Source organism: Tasmannia lanceolata, unplaced genomic scaffold (assembly GCF_043159265.1).
Source record: "Tasmannia lanceolata isolate RefF3 unplaced genomic scaffold, GAP_Taslan_0.1 ptg000008l, whole genome shotgun sequence".
NCBI lineage: Eukaryota > Viridiplantae > Streptophyta > Magnoliopsida > Canellales > Winteraceae > Tasmannia > Tasmannia lanceolata.
Genome location: NW_027518685.1, coordinates 10,602,824 through 10,620,143, shown reverse-complemented (window position 1 = coordinate 10,620,143; position 17,320 = coordinate 10,602,824). Strand labels below are relative to the sequence as shown.

At 39.1% G+C, this 17,320-nt stretch overlaps 2 protein-coding genes across 3 annotated transcripts; one reads left to right on the top strand and one right to left on the bottom strand.

The window, feature by feature from the left end:
- Positions 1 to 4,122: 4,122 nt before the first annotated feature.
- Positions 4,123 to 8,573, top strand: LOC143884314 (tetraketide alpha-pyrone reductase 2-like). Of its 2 annotated transcripts, XM_077387817.1 has the most exons (6): positions 4,124 to 4,359; positions 5,210 to 5,382; positions 6,306 to 6,494; positions 6,576 to 6,738; positions 7,418 to 7,607; positions 8,175 to 8,573. In XM_077387817.1, exons 1-6 carry the CDS (start codon positions 4,254 to 4,256, stop codon positions 8,314 to 8,316), a joined length of 963 nt encoding a protein of 320 aa, XP_077243932.1. In that variant the 5' UTR covers positions 4,124 to 4,253; the 3' UTR covers positions 8,317 to 8,573. The 2 variants fall into 2 exon arrangements, with proteins under 2 accessions (XP_077243933.1, XP_077243932.1); XM_077387818.1 differs by lacking the exon at positions 5,210 to 5,382 and having other exon boundaries at positions 4,123 to 4,346.
- A 26-nt stretch (positions 8,574 to 8,599) lies between these two features.
- LOC143884315 (signal peptidase complex subunit 3B-like) lies at positions 8,600 to 15,504 on the bottom strand. Its single transcript, XM_077387819.1, has 6 exons — positions 15,307 to 15,504; positions 14,703 to 14,750; positions 10,508 to 10,570; positions 9,703 to 9,756; positions 9,231 to 9,317; positions 8,600 to 9,136 (listed from the first exon to the last, which is right to left on the bottom strand). Exons 1-6 carry the CDS (start codon positions 15,430 to 15,432, stop codon positions 9,011 to 9,013), a joined length of 504 nt encoding a protein of 167 aa, XP_077243934.1. The 5' UTR covers positions 15,433 to 15,504; the 3' UTR covers positions 8,600 to 9,010.
- Between the last annotated feature and the right edge of the window lie 1,816 nt (positions 15,505 to 17,320).

The following is a 17,320-nucleotide window of genomic DNA, read 5'->3' as shown; positions in this document are numbered from 1 at the left end:
AGTTCATTAGATTTAAATAGTTTATCAGCATTACTAGTTCATTTATAATAGTTTGCTAAATAATTGCCAGGGCTATGGGACCCCGAGGAATGGGCCTGAATTGAGGGCTGGAAACCGGAAAGCTCCCAGGCCAAGCAATTCCCCATTCTCATCTTGCATTTTGGTTTCATCATACTCTATACCCCTTCTTTTATTTTTCTTTCCCCGAAAAATAAGACATTCCTCTATCGGTGAATGCTCCCAGAGAACTGAACGTAGCTTCCCATTTCATAGCCCAATCAAAGGGGTGCAACTTGAGCCCTTAGCAAGTCTGTCACTGCCCTAGGGAAAGACACAAATGCAAGGACGGTTGCAAATTACTTAGCGGATATAGTTGTGTTCGCAAGCCCCCTAGGAGCAGTTCGAGACTCTCGTATCCACTCTGTTTTACCTATTCCACCAGTTTTTCGTAGTTTAAATAAAATGGGGCTAGTCCCCCCTAACAGCAGACTTAGTATTAAAAGCCCTGTAATTCTAGTAGAGACAGGTTTTAACCGGATAGGACCAGTGCCTAATACATTCTAGTCTAGTATATCGGACTACAGACCCATCTTTGGGCATGTACATTGGTGCCTCGTAGAGTTAATGCGGATCCTAGGCCCGCCCTTAGGTGCCTACAAGTTATTCTGTGAAGAGTTAAGAGAGCACAAATTAGACCAATGTGTTTAATAGTTAAGCTTAACTCACCACCTCCGATCTCAAGGGAAAAGATAGTCAGTCACTGTAAATTGAAAATAGAAATGACTTCTTCCCTCCTCTCGCATTCGAATAGTGGTTCTGATTCAAAAGGCTGAAGTTATTAGAGAGCCCAATTCAACCCTTACAATCAATAACCAATAGTTACTTCCTTCTCAAATGACATGTGTCCCTTCCAAATTTATATGGACCCTTAAGTCCCATCAACCCTACACCATATCTCCGTAAATCTCTCTTATCCACTCCCTCTCATCTCCTTAACGAGTGTTACCTTAAAGGGTATCACTATCATCACTACATCCATCACCCTCACGGCCTCACTCTTAACCTATCTACACCATATGATAACGATGGAGCATCAATCATATTCCTCCTCTTAAAGGGCTAGGATTCATTCACTCACCTATTTATAAGTGCCATTCATACCTTATTTATAAAGGACTCTCTTTGATTAGGAAAACTGTACGCCATTAGCTCCAAAACACCATAGAAAATTCATAGAAATATTAGCCTTAATCCTCCACTCTCTACACAACTTTAGCCTCTTAATCACCCACTCCATACACCACAAAGCCTAACCATTACTCTATCCACCTCACTCCAAGTCAAGAGAAGAGTAGGCCTGGAGGTGTTTGATCATCTTTTCCCTTTATTTTAGGCGTGTCAACGGATCCACCTATGTCACAGTCACGATCCATTCAAATTCCTTATCGGTCGGATCGGATTCGGATTGTTCTTCGGATCCTACTTTCTACGTCACGATCACGATCCGTTTTAATTCGGACCGTCCATCGGAGTGTCCTATTATATCCCACTAATCTAAGTACACAATTATTATTTTTAAAAAAAGAGTTAGAATGCCAGTCTACTCTTAGTGTGTTTATATGCATTTTCTTCAAATAAATTAAAAATTTATTTATGTTTAATCTATGAGTAAAATAAATAATTAAATTAATCTAAATTACATACACAAATATAGGGCTGTAACTTGGGTCGGGTTTTACCCGACCCAAATCGACCCGACCCGAAAATAGCTTGGGTTGGGTTCATGTTTCTCGGGTTTCGGGTCGAGCCGGGTCAACGATCCAAAAGCCCGCATGAATCTCGGGTCGAGTCGGGTTTGAAGGGGCCCGACCCGACCCGACCTGAGTTACTTAAGTAGTATGTATTTTTTTTTTCTAAAACTTTGTTACTTTAAAAGTGAAAACTTAAAAGTAAAACTCACACACGCACGCAATCACAATGACTCTTTCCATCTTCTGTTCGTTTCCCCCCTTTAGCTCTAGGGTTTCAAGTTTCAACTAAATAGTTAATGCACTAAATAGTTTGTTGTTTATCTCATATGAGTATAATCATTTTCATTTGGTAATGCATCAATTTATTCTCTTTGGACTAGTTATTAGTTAATGCACTAAAGAGTTTGCCATGTTTGAGTTTTTCTACTTCTATGAGTTGAGCTGCCTTGCCAAACAAGAGTTTTCCTTAAAAAATTGCATCAACGTAAAAAAACCCTAGAGATATTTCTCAGGTAAGGTTGGGTTCTTCAAAACCCGACCCGCCTGACCCGAGTTGCAGCCCTACACAAATATAATCTATAACTATTATCAAAGAATATAATGTATAACAATAACATTCAGTAATAACAAAATGATGAATGAATAGTATATTCATAACAGCATATATGTTTAATAGACTAGCATAATGAAAGCATAATGGTGGTGTTGTGATTTTGAGGTGATTATGGAGCAGCGGCCGGGACTTAGAAGAGGTGGTGGAAGTGGCGTATGGGGGGAGATGGTGGAGGGGATCGGTGACCGGAAGAGGAGCTCGAAATTTCTTCTCCTCCTCTCCTCTCTCTTCTTGAAATCTCACAGCAAAAGAAGAAAAAAAAACCCTAAAACACGAGAGGCGAGGAGTCGCTTTTGAGTCGTGAAATCGCACTCCACTTCATTAATTAGAGGTTCTGACGAAAATACCCTTCAAAGAATTATAAACATTATGAAAATTTGGAGGGTATTTCGATAAAACAGTTCGGATCGTGACTATCCAATGGATATCTGTTGCAAGCCCATATACAATCCGAAAATTTTCGGATCCCACATTTGATGATATAAAATAGGCTCATGGATCCTATTGATATGTTTAGATCATGTTCATTAACGTTCAGATTCGGAGGATCCATTGGACCGTCTAGATCCATTGACACCCCTACCTTATTTTATATATATTTGTTTTTACTTTTGTTTAGTTGTAGGCTTGTAGCCCTTTTCAGCTCGCTCGGCCGCTTGCTCTTTCTTTATCAATAAAATGTGAAAAATCCATGTGAGCACTACTATCCAATCTTATTGTTTCGGCTTACATGGAAGTGACAACCTTTTTATACATACTAAATTTGTTGAAGAATTTTAGTTGAAGACAAGGCCTTGAGAGGGGTGTTCGTTTGGTTATAACCGAACCGAATAGACCGAAATTTGATAACCGAAACAATTTCGGTTATCAAATTTCGATAACCGAACCGAAATTTCTAAAAACCGAACCGATTAAAAATTCGGTTATAACCGAATAACCGAATAGTGCGAGAAAAAGAGGGAAAAAGCAAAATCTCGGTTTGGATCGGACGGCTAGGATCATCCTATCAAAATGATTTTTTGAGCACAACCCAATTAAGTTGTGATCAATCAAATGGACGATTTTGATCATCCTAAGGAGTGCCCATATAACACTTTTTTTTTTTTGAAAAAATAATGGTTTTTATCATAATTTCGGTTATTCGGTTAACCGAATTTTTTTTTTGAGATAACCGAAACCGAATAACCGAATTTCCAAAAAAAAATAACTGAAACCGAAATGAAACGGAAAAAAAATCGAACCAAACTGACCAAACCAATTCGGTTCGGTTTGGTTATTCGGTTATAATCTAATAATGAACACCCCTACCTCAAACTCGGATACACCTAGAAATAGCCAAGAGTTTTTTGGTGCATAATCATGCAGACCTTGAACTTGAAGCTAGCATTTCTATGATCTGTTTTAACAACTAGAAGTATCTTTGTGAGAATTTATATGATGGGTGGCCGTGAAAACACGTGAAGTCTAAAAAAAGTAGGTACGGCCCACTTTTTTTGATGATCCAAACCGTTCATCTGTTTGGGCACAATGTAGATAGGGTGTGCCCCAAAAATCATTTCCATCGGATGATCCTAACCCTCCGATCTGTAGAAGATTCCATACTTGATTTTTGGAAATCTCTATATTCAGATGAGTTCAGATCGGAGGGTTAGGATCATCCTATGGAAATGATTATTGTATCTGTTAGCCCATCAATCACGTGACCAACCTAACACAACTCAACTAAAGTGTCAGGTCTCCAACGCATTTTTCCACAAAGACGATTAAAATATAGATGCTCATCTCATCAGGCATAAAGAGGGCGGAATCCATGCCCCACTCTTCTTATCTAAATTAGAGAAAGAAACTAAACCCAAGAGGATACAACTAAGCTACCGAGAGGAGGAGATATGCCGGAATTCTGTGTAACAGGAGGGACTGGATTCATAGCCGCTTACCTAGTGAAAGCTTTGCTTGACAAGGGCTATTTTGTTCGGACTACGGTGCGAGACCCAGGTGTCCATTTTTCCAAATTTTATTTTCCTTTTTATTCTTCTTCCCCTGCCAAAATTAGACATTTTTTTCGCCTCTCCTTTTGGATATGTTAGAATATGTGAGATCCACCGTTGGATTAGTTGTAGATCTCACCGTTAGATCTTCTTGTGGGAGATTAGGCAAGTTGGTTAATGAGTCAACCCACTAGAATAGGCAGCTAAATTTAATTAGTAAGTAGATTAGATTAGAATATTCCATCATTATCTCTTTCCATGGTCTGCTTATCATGTGTGTGCTCAATATAAGCACACCTTGAGCTCTATTGTAAATCATTCAGAAATTAGTGAAATCTTCTTATAATTTTACAGGATACTTCTACAATTAGGGAAATGTTATCAGCACTACTGTATTTTGATGAGGGCACTCCTCACTTTATTAAAAGTATGGTATGGCCCACACCATAGGATGATCCAAACCGTCCATTAGATGGGCCACAGCCAAAATAGGTTGTGCCCCAAAAATCATTTCCATAGGTCGATCCTAACCCTCCGATCTATAGAGGGTTAGGATCGACCCTCTAACGTTCAGATCGGAGGGTTAGGTTCGACCTATGGAAATCCATTTTAGGCACAACCTATTTAGGTTGTGGCCCATCTAATGGAAGGTTTAGATCATCCTATGGTGCCGGCCTCACCGTACTTTTAATAAAGTGAGGAGTGCCCTCATCAAAATACTGTAGTGCCGAACTGCTGATAACATTCCCCTACAATTATTAGCAAAGGGTAGATGCAAGCACGTAATACACCCTTGTTTTGGTGGGTACTAAGTTAAGCGGTCTGATAAGAGAACTGTTTCCTTCTTTTTACTTCAGACAATGTTGAGAAGGTTGGTTTCCTGTGGAATATGGGTGGGGCCAAGGAAAGGCTAAAAGTGGTGAAAGCTGATCTAATGGTGGAAGGGAGCTTTGACGAGGCCGTGGACGGTGTTGATGGCGTGTTTCACACAGCATCTCCAGTTCTCGTGCCATATGACCACAATATTCAGGCAAGCAAATGGACTTGCCAAAGAAAATGGACATACCAAAGAAACGACTCCATGGAGTCAGAGAATAGACGACTGATGCGACCCATGGCCACACCAAGGTGCACCTGCCTCAAGCCAGTGTCACGGGGATGCACACAATTTTAAGCAAAGGCTCACCCATGGTGCACCATGGCTAGCCCTACGACTGCTATTGGCCATGTGGTTCGCCAATAAGCTTGAAACATGAAAAGGAAACTAATATTTAAACATGTCAAGCTTCAAGTCGTTCGAGACTGGGTTGGTTGCATATTATGGCACAAATGGCTCAGATATTTTCTAAAAGGGAATTGCTAACGTCCACAAAAGGCTTTTCGCGGCTGGTCTGTCGCACATCAGACCAGCCACCTCGTTAATGAAGTAACAAGGTGGCTGGTCTGATGTGCGACAGACCAGCCACGAAAAGCCTTTTGCAATGGAGCTCAGCAAACCCCTTTCTAAAGTGCCATATTTTGCAATTCTTTGATAAACAATACTCAAAATTTTCCTTAGATTTTAAAAAATCATCCTGTCATCTTCATATTTTATTTTATTTACCAGAAAAATATCACGATATCATTTGCTATCCTAATTTTGTTCTTTAATATTTTAAAATTTTGACCGATATAAACCTATAATTAACAAAGAAAAGTTTAAAATATACCAACGCAAGGCAAACCTTTTTCCGACTTGGGTTTGCTTGGGACCATTGCATAAGTCATTTGGCAGAGGCTGTTGCGTGAGAGAGCAGTCATCTCAGATGGATTAAATGAATAAGACAAAATCTGACCCTGTAGGGTTGCTCTCATGCAACAGCTGCTCTGCACAATGCCTTCTGCAATGGTCCCTAGCAAATCTCTTTTAGACAAATTCGCAAGACCGATATTTGTGATTATGGTTGGTTGCAGACTACTTTGATTGATCCGATTATAAAGGGGACGACAAATGTTCTAAAGTCCTGCTCCAAAGCAAAATCCGTGAAGCGGGTTGTGCTCACCTCTTCCTGCTCATCAATCAGATACCGCGAGGATGCAACAGAAGTTTCGCCTCTAAATGAGTCACACTGGAGCGACCTTGATTACTGCAAACGATATAATGTAAGACCCACTTCCAAACAACTAACTGTTACTGTTTCAATGACGGAAAATGGGAGCTCTGATTTCTCTTTTGCAATGCAGTTATGGTATGCATACGCAAAGACATCAGGAGAGAAGGAAGCCTGGAGAGTAGCAAAGGAGAGTGGGATTGATCTTGTGGTAGTGAACCCATCTTTCGTGGTTGGTCCCTTGATTGCGCCACAACCCACCAGCACCCTCTTCACTTTGCTCGATATCATGAAAGGTTAGAAATCCTCACCCATTTCTGCAAATCATCTTAGTGATATTTACGAATCGAAGACATATTTCATGGCTCAGTCAGAGGTAGCATGCTAGGTTGATCAGTTGGGTCATGTTTGTTTTGGATTTTTGAGTCCAAAAGTGATTCTTGGAAAAAAAAAAATTGTTTGGTTTGCAGTATAAAATCGATTTTGGACTCAAATCAATTCTACATCACAATAATGTGTTTTTTTTTTTTGGATGTAGAATCAATTTGTGTCCAAAATTGATTCTACAACTACCAAATGCCCAGTTTTTCCAAGAATCAGTTCTGGACTCAAAATTGGACTCAATTGCATTAAATTTTGAGATCCGATTGTAGTCAAAAACGGATTCCTTGACACAAAATTAAACATAAATTTGTCCAATAATCAGTTTTGGTCTCACAATCGGTTCTCAAATCCAAAATAAACAAGCCCTCTGTGCCTAAATCAACTATCCCGATCAGAAACAAACATGGCCTTCGACCCTGTTCGAAATCCAATCTCAGGCTTACAGTAAGAAATCGTACTATCATTCCCCTAGTCATGCATATCCGGTATTGACTGTTTAGACATTATACAAATCCAAGGACAATATGTATAAAGCACAAATGTGTACAGAGCACAAAATGTGTACATGATTGTTATGTGTCATCCATGTAGGAGAGAGAGGCATCTATCCCAACACGACTGTGGGATTCGTCCACATAGACGACGTGGTTGCCAGCCACATGTTAGCCATGGAGGACTGCAAAGCCTCAGGTAGGCTTATATGTTCCAGCTCTGTTGCTCATTGGTCAGAGATCACTGAAATGCTGAGGACCAAATATCCATCCTACCCAATTGCGAACAAGTGAGAATTCAGTGCATCTTTTACTTTCTCCCTCTTCTTCTTATTTTCTATCTCATATGGAACAATTATATATATATATATATATATATATATATATATATATATATATATATATATATATATATAGAGAGAGAGAGAGAGGAAACGGTTAAGCTCACCAAACTTATGGTGAGCTAGCTTGCCCAATCACATGGGTCCCACATTTTGGGGAATGATCCAAACCATTCATTTGCAAGGCCTTATCATATCTGCCCCATTTTTGTCCTCCACAAATGGAGGGGTTAGGATGATCCTATGGAGCTGATTTTTGGTACACCCCTCATCTATGTAAGGGACTTTCAAATGAATGGTTTGAATCATCCTAACAAAGTTGGCTCCCATGTGATTGGGCAAGCTAGCTCACCATAAGTTTGGTGAGCTTAAGCTCACCAACAGTTTCCTCTCTCTCTCTCTCTCTCTCTCTGTATGTATATATATATATATATATATATATATATATATATATATATATATATATATATATATATATATCGGTTATGCAAGTAACTTGAGATGGCATGTTGTTAGGTGTGGTGAACAAAAAGGAGATGATAACCCACATAGCATGGACACCAGCAAAATCAAGCAGTTGGGACTCCCCACTCTGAAATCTCTCCCTGAGATGTTTGATGACTGCATCAAAAGCTTGCAGGAAAAGGGGTTCCTTTGAGGCCCTTGACGATGCTATTATGTTCAACTTTCACCAAAGTTGGGGTGCTTATGAGTTATGACCTAGTCTGGGTTTGAAGTTTCCACAGCAGTTAAAAAATAAGAAAAAACCTGGAAAATTAAAGTAGTTTTGTCATTTCCAATCAAGGATCTTTCAGAATGTTATTTTGTAAATTCTAGATATTGAAGGTTGCAACAGAAGGGTATTTTACTATTTTCTACAAGATTAATGGTAAGATCATCTGTTTTTAGAGGTAAGATTGAAACTCAACCAACCCATGTCATTAAAAAAAAAAAGATTGGAACCCAACCAAACAGTATATATTTCCGCAAAGGAGAATGGTAGCTGGAACATACACGGCATGAAAGCCAAATAGATGAGAGCTATAAATGCAGTGACGGGGTTTTATTGACTAGGTATGTGCTTGAGAAAGCCTACATTTATAAAATTATGATGATCAAATGATATGGTCAAAGGCTTCCTACGAGTAATCCAACATCATCTATGATTTCTTTTGATTTCTGAAACTAAAAGGCATGTCCATATCAAACATAAGGGTGAAACTACAGAATGACAGTACCTTCACGATCCAATTGTTGAACAAAATCTTCTTCTCATCAAAGAAAACTTGAAGTTCGGCATCACTAAAATTTTGTGTAGCCTCTAGAACTATAAGATGATCAATAGGGATATGCTATGTGTACATCTCTGGCAGATGGAATTCAGACATAACCATATTATCTTTAATCATTCTACCTACCTTGGGCATCACATGCCAATGGAGCACGAGTTTAATCTTTTTACCACGAAGGTTGCTTCCCTGGACAAGCAAATAACCAAATTATAATAACAAAGATGATGATTCATTAATTGGCGTATTAGAGAAAATAAGGAAATCTCAAAAAGAAACCTGCCTGATCGATTAAAGGATACTTGTTTGTGATCTGGGTTTGGAACTTTGCTTTGTCTTTGTCGGGGATAATGTGATCCCACAATGAGATCTGAAAATCAACGGGAAAAAAATCAATCTACAGTGCTTTTCTATCCTTTGACACAAATTGAGAGGCTCAAAACACTCGCTCCAGAAAACAGTTCAGAAATAAATATTTAACCAAGATTTATATACATCATTGATAGATTTGGCAGGAGACATTATGTTAATAATATATATCTGAAATACAAGATAGGCTAATGCAAACATAAACCTGAGTAGCAAAATTAAGCTGTGGAAGACGAGCAAATAAATGAAGTCACATTAATAGCAGTAGTTTAAATATAGAGTAAGCTACAGAATGCTTACTTCTTCTATAAGCATCCCGTAATTAAGATTAAGCATAAAAAATGACATGGATGGCAATAGCTATAAAAGAGTTAATCACAGCGAACCTGATTCAACGAATTTTTGGCAGTTTCATACTCAGCAGCTATGAAGAGAAAAACCTGTAAGAATTGGGTTAATATGGCAAGAAAAGTCAGTCGGCCTCATATAAGCATTTGGCCTCCTAAAAGCATTCACTAGTAGTGGATGTATGGTGGTTACAACAAAAAGGGATAGTTTTAAATTTCAGCCAATATCCGAAATTTCGGCCGAAATATTTCGGTGTCGGTCTTGGACCGAAACCAAAAGTACGCTGAATCAGAAATATACAGGATTCGACGAAATTTCGCCGGAATTCCGAAATTTCAACCGAAAAATCATTTTACACCCTTATTTACAAAATTTACACTGAAATGTTAAAGAATTCCACCGAAATTTAAAGATTTCAGCTGAAATTACCGAAATTTTATACATTTCAGAGGAAATGTAAAACAAACTGAAATTTTTATCTAGGTTGTACATGATTTCGGCCGAAATTTCCACTGAAATATTTCGGTTTCGGTGGTGGCCGAAATCAACATTTAAATCCTTGCAAAAAGACACGTAATTAATTCAATGATTTAGACCAACGAAGTTTATAGAAAAAGAAGAAGCATTTGATTGTAAAGATAGGAAACAAAGATAAGGACAAATATGAAATGACGCGTATCCCACTTTTAGTTTATAATAAACAACTACCAAATAGAGGTAACAGTGGGACAGTTGCTAATAACTATATCAATAAATATCGATTGCGGGTCTTTTTCCTGTCATAATGGAAATTTATAAAAAAAAAAGATGAAAACAACTAAATGAATGAAAGCTGAAATGCACCTGCTTCGTGTTCCATGTAAATGTTGATTGCAAGTCCACTGAAATGTTCAGGGTCAATGCAACCTGTACAATAATGTGTAAAGAATTCAACTCATGATTCATTCAGTCATATCAGTAATGTATTGGAAGGGTGGTCAATAAACTACGACAAAAAAGCATTACAGACAATGCTGGTTCACAAAATACTGCAAAAAAAAGGACTTGCAGGTGTAAAATAAACATAGAATTATATTAAGTTAGCATAAAATTTTGCATATTCATTAGGCGTTGTCCTGTAGATTACACCTAAAGGATAGACCCCATAGGGATTTAAGAATAAATAGTAAAAATGTAACTGACTACACGACCATGTGTTGTTACAATATTAGTAAGGAGAAGCATAGGGTATTCTGGCAACTGAACAAGAAGAAAGGATCCAATGATAGTATAGAATTTTGTTTTTGAATGATAGGAAAATAAATTAAAACAGAGAAAAAACTGGTGACCAAGGTGGCCGATACAATCGGGGATAAACCAAAGAAAAAGAGAACACAAGTACAAACCCCTATGCCCACAAGGTAGCATGAAATAAAAAATCACTAAATTCTCCCAGGTGAATCTCGCATGAGCTAGTCTGTTGGCGTCACTACTAGACTAGTCTGTAATCGACACTATTAGCCGACCTCCTGATATGTTGGTAAGTTATGGAGCATCCCTCCACTTTATCGTGAATCTCATCAATCCAATGAGACAATCTCATCAATTCTGATGCCCTCTACGATTCTGATGCTCTGTAGCACTGCTCTCACCAATGCCTTGTTGGAGTCTGCTATCCTAATTGGCCCGAAAAGGCCCACCTGGTCTTCCTGTTCTCATCTCTAAGAGTGCCCATCTGGTCTTCCTGTTCTCATCTGTAAGAGTGCCACCTACTCATGCTGGCCCCAGATTACCCATGCTAGACCCATCAAAGTTCAGCTTCATCTGTCCTGGGCCAGTGCGTTCCCATCCAGGAGAGGGAGACTCAACCTGGTCGCTACCACTGGCATATATTTCTCTCCATCCAGTCCGTAAGTCGTATGCTGAGATAAACTGGAAATCTGGAAGCTTGGGAGAACCTTAACCCATGAAATGGTTAAGGCAATCACCGTTGTGTAAATATATTGTGACCATTTTACCACACCTTTAAAAACCCTAGCATTTCTTTCCTTCCATAGTACCTATATAGTGGCTAGCAAAGCCACATTCTACAGGATTATTCCTTTCTTTTGCCAAAGACCAAAGAACCAGCAATAAAAAAGATCAACAAGTCGAGCCAAGAATTCCCAAGCCAAGCACATCACTAGCCAGCCCGCAATGGAGAAAAATGGGGTCCACCGACTCCCCGGACACTACATAGAGAGTGCAGTGGTCAATTTTCTTTTAACACCAGATCCCCTTGTTGCACATGTTTGATCATTACCTTCTTGTGCAAAGCTTTGGCAATCCTCATTCGATAACCCTAAAAAAAGAAAAGGTCTCTCCAACACATAAATGGATGGGAGTTCACGTTCTCATTATCCTTGGTAAAATCAAGTCCACCATGGAGACATTCATAAACCATTCTATCATAGTACTTGGAGGATAACCCCAATTTTGGTTTAATAGTACATCCCAATAGGGGAAGACCATACTTGTTTGGACTCAGCATCCACTGCTTCGCCCGACCTTTCCCAACCAAACAAGGGAGAGCTTGCAGAGGACATATGACCGAAGATCGAAGAAGCAACAAGGGAGAGCTTCCACCGATTAGCCTTACTAGATGACCGTGTGTCTCATAAAATGCTCTATCGTAGTTCTTGGCGGATGACCCCAATTTTGGTTTAATAGTACATACCAATAGGGGAAGACCATACTTGTTTGGACTCAGCATCCACAGCTTCGCGCGACCTTTCCCAACCAAACAAGGGAGAGCTTGAAAAGGATATATGACCGAGGATCGAAGAAGCAATAAGGGAGAGATTCAGCCAATTTGCCTTACCAGACGACCGTTAGCAGAAGCAGTACAATGGGAATGGGATATTGAATGAAAGTCACTCGAAGAAGCAAGGGATGACTCTTTCTAGATGATCGATAGAGGTCGGACAGACTCCTGTTACAAGGAGGAGATAATAATGCTTTTCTAACGCCTTTTAAGGAGTTTTTATGGTGTCTGCGTGTGAATTCCAGTATTTTCGAAAACTACAGTGGCGTCCACTTCATAGGATGATCCGAACCGTTTATCCGTTGGGCCACTACATAAACAAGCTGTATCCCGTAGATCATCTCCATAGGATGATCCTAACCCTCCAATCTGAACTCAAACAAGAATGTCCCCTTTGCAACATAGGACCCCGTACTTGTTCATTCTTATCGCAGATTCTATTAGCAAGTATCTGAATCTAGACCAATCAAGAGATGTGAAACTCGCCCCAAAGAATGCCCCCCCTTTACAACATAGGACCCCATACTTGTTCATTCTTATCGCAGATTCTATTAGCAAGTATCTGAACCTAGGCCAATCAAGAGGTGTGAAACTCACCCCAAATGTTCAAACAATTAACCATGCCCGTTGAATGGAAAACTACGCAGATAACAAAATTATCATATAGGAAGTGAGCGAGCGAGCGTGTCAAGGTAGGGGTTAGGTTCTTTAGGCTATAAACCTTTCCTATAAAGAGGTCAAATCAATAAGAAAGAGCAAGCCAGGGTTTTATCCTGCAACTAAGAGGAAACTATAAGATTCGGCAAGTTCAATTTTTACTGTAAGAAACTGATCCAACACGGTTCGAGTGGGTTTGGGCTTTGATGACAGACAACATCTTCCAATTACTATTTGGGTATAACGAATATTGCATTGTTCCAGCACCACCATCTGGTTGTATACATGAAAAGAATGAGAAAATGTTAACAATTCATGTGCAAAAGTATCTTTCAGGGAAAAAGCATGTACACAAGTACAAAACTACAAATATCGAAATCCCTTTTATATAATACAGAACATAATATAACATCATCTAGCAGTAAAACCCAAGAAAATCATTTCTGAAGTTGAACAAATGAAAATCCGTTCATAATGAAAATGTTAAATAAATGAAATGTAATACACTCCAAGCACATCTCTCACTAAAAAGAGTTCATCATACAGGAACATATTTACAATGTAGTAACTATTATTTTTATTGGAGAACGAATAATTTGCCACATGTGATGCAGTTCATTTATGCTGACCATCAATTAAACAGCTGCACTCTATTAGTATTGCCAGAAAAGGGTGAAAAGTAACAGACTATTTCATTTCCAAATTTTGCAGTAATTACTCAACAAAACCATAGAAGTCTCTAGTCACCAGGTTAAAAATAAGATAAATGATTTGATTTCCCAATAGATAAATAGTGAAGTACTGTCAATGAAGGTAGAATAACATTCAGTGCAGATTAGAAACCAAGCAACTTTCTTTTCTTTTTCCTTTTTTAGTAGGCCCCAAACGATTAAAATGTCACATAAGGCCTTTTGCAACTCAATAACACATACTGAAATTTGACAGATAACAATGCAATCTAATACCAGAAAGACAAGAACTGACAAAAAAAAAAGGGTTGAAACAAGCAAGGTCCGCCTCCATAATTTCTATAGGAACACTACAATGGTTTCAGAATTTTCGTAACTTCAAGATGTAATTTAACTCTGGGTATTTATAAACAGTATACTCTTTTGAGTGTGTCAAATTTAAAACATGTAATCTTCAATGCATCAAGTTATTGAATGTTGACAAATAAAAAGAGAAACTTTTGGGATGGTACCACCCATTCGAAACTAATTTGGACCAGCATGGAGCACCACTATATGTATTATGTATATATGTGGCACGTGAATGGCCCATTGATCAGGTCAGCCATCATGAGTCCGGTCCAACACCCAACACCCCAGTCTCACCATGATTGGATAACCCAAACGTGTCCTTTTAGGCCCTGTTTGTTTTGGATTTCGAGAACCGATTGTGAGTCCAAAACTGATTATTGGAATCAAAATTAAAGCAAATTTAGGTCCAATAATCAGTTTTGGACTCACAATCGGTTCTAAAAACAAACAGGGCCCCTTAGGGTTTTTCAAGACATTACCCTAAATCAAGGAAGATCTCAGCCAGAGCTATAAATTTAACACACTCAAGACTCTCCAGAGATATAAAATAGTGAATTACCTCATCATTGCCATTCAGCTGCTTCCGAAACCGATTTATTTTGAGTACCTGTCAGCAAATTACGAATTGTTAAACACTTGAAATTCACAAAATTAACTTTGTTCATAACAAACGAGTCAATCAAAAAATGCACAAAGAAGGCTTTCAGGTATTTCTTCTTAAAAGTTAAGCGCAATATCATTGATGATTATTCAAGTGAAATTTCATTGATGAAACTCTGTAAATAAAACCCTAAAATCTGCCCAGATTACTCACTTTTCATTACATGAACGAGGCTACTACGTATCCCAAACCTTCATCGTCCGAAGATTTCACCTTACTAAGAAGAAATTCTCAATGACATAACTACTAGCTAGGTCTTAGTAAGCCATAGTTCATGCACAAAATTCTAGGTTTGTTGATTCATATCAAAAATCCTAATTTCTTCTTCTAAAGAAACCTAGCTCAAAACAATGCCTAATGACAGACAATATTAGATTTAAAGCCATCCTAATGAGGCATTCTAGGCAGGGAAATTGGAAGAGTCAAAAGCGGAAAAGGGCCGCAAAGAAAGTAGGAAAAATTAGAAAGGGGTTGTGGAATTGGGAGTGATTTTGTTGTTTACCTGGGCACTGGCATGGACGGAAGGAGTACTGAAATAGTCGGAGAAGGAGGCAAGACCACATAAGAGAGCGACCAGAACTGCAGCCGCAGTGAAAACAGTGTTGAAACGATACCCAAAAGAATACATTCTTTCTCTTTCTTTTTTTGCCCTTCTTCGGGTGTTCGGACAGGGACGTGGTGGAGCCCTCTTTCCCTTTATATACAGTGAGATTTAAAGAATCACCTGATTTTTTTAAATTGACAGAAGTGCCCCCCGTGCTTTTTGTTGGGAAAGCTGCTCATTGACGGTTTGGATGATACTTGAATCGTCTCATCTTCGTTCTATGCCCTGGATCCCAAAAAGCTCTCAGCAGCAATCAATGAAGAAACGACGAGTGAGTTCTTCTCATTATCAAAATACCGTGGTGCAATTATCAGTGGCCTAAAAATTTTAATCATATTTGGCTGTAATTGTTTTGAATTTTGAAAATATTGAGCTCAAAATTATGTTTAATTTTGAGTTCAGAAATTAGTTTTGGACTCAAAAAATCAATTCACAGAATCCAAAACGAGCATGGCCTTGGGTTCCATGTACAAGAAACTGAGTAAAATGCCCATGGGAAAAAATTGAAATGATATTAGCACAACCATGTTTTTATTATTGCACTGACCCACTCTCTTGCAGTTATTAAAGCACGATTGTGCTGATACCATTTCCCTTGACAAATTTCTCTCGTGTTCTTCTCTCTCACCTCTAAAAGTCAAGATAAGCCAACTGAAAGTAAAGATAAATGGGCTAATGTCTACACATAACTCCTCACATATGGGGCTCACTCTAGCTGATGAGAATTTCCAAATGCCTATCGTGGGACATGCACATTGTGCACCTCATACATCCTACCTGGGCCCCAAATGATGGACCCTCAACAAAAGTTAGGCCCCACATGTGGTAGGTGCTTATATGAAGACTTCTAAATACCTACTGTGGGATCCACACACAGACACACCCTCATAGATCCAACTCTGCGGTCCTAAAATAATGAACCTTCATCTAAAATGGGCCGAAAATGTGAGGGACGCCGATATAAAGCTTTCCTACGATCTATTATGGGATCCACACATGGTACACCCCATATATTTTAACATGGGGCCTCAAAATAATGGACCCCCAACAAATGTGGGCTCCATATGTGATGCCGCTCATATGAAGACTTCCAAAGACCTATTTGGACCCACTTAGTAAACCTCATATAAAGTAGGGGTGCAACTCAGGTCGGGTTGGGTCGGGTTGAGGCCAACCCGACCCAACCCGAGGAACCCATTTTTCCAACCCGATTTCCAACCCGACCCGACCCAACCCGAGGAACCCATTTTTCCAACCCGATTTCCAACCCGACCCGACCCAACCCGAGGAACCCATTTTTCCAACCCGATTTCCAACCCGACCCGACCCAACCCAACCCAACCCGATTTGTAATTTTCTCAACCCGACCCAACCCGATTTCACCATTTGTTTGATTTCTCCATTTTATTTTTGTATTTCCATCTCATCCTAGTCATAAGATGTTCCCCAACAAGAGGGTTAATTAGGACAACTTTCACCAAATTTTTTATTTCTTTCTAAATTTGAGTTATATAATGGCAAAACAAATATAGAAGTAAAAATTATATATATATTGGAATTGGAAATCGGGTTTCGGGTCGGGTTGCCCGACACCCCAACCGGGTTGCCAATTCGGGTTGATTTTTCCCAACCCAACCAAATTAAAAAAAAAAAAACCCAACCCAAATTCGGGTTCAACCCGTCGGGTTCGGGTTCAACCTGACCCAAGTTTCACCCCTAATATAAAGTCCATATTGGATGGCGGTCATATGAAGACTTCCAAAGACCTATTTGGACCCACTTAGTAAACCTAGGGGTGCAACTCAGGTCGGGTTCAACCCAGAAAAAGGTCGGGTCGGGTTGGGTTGTGTTCAGGTCGGGTTCGGGTTGAGGGTTTGGCATATTTTTTATGATTTTTTATTTTTGTAAGCTT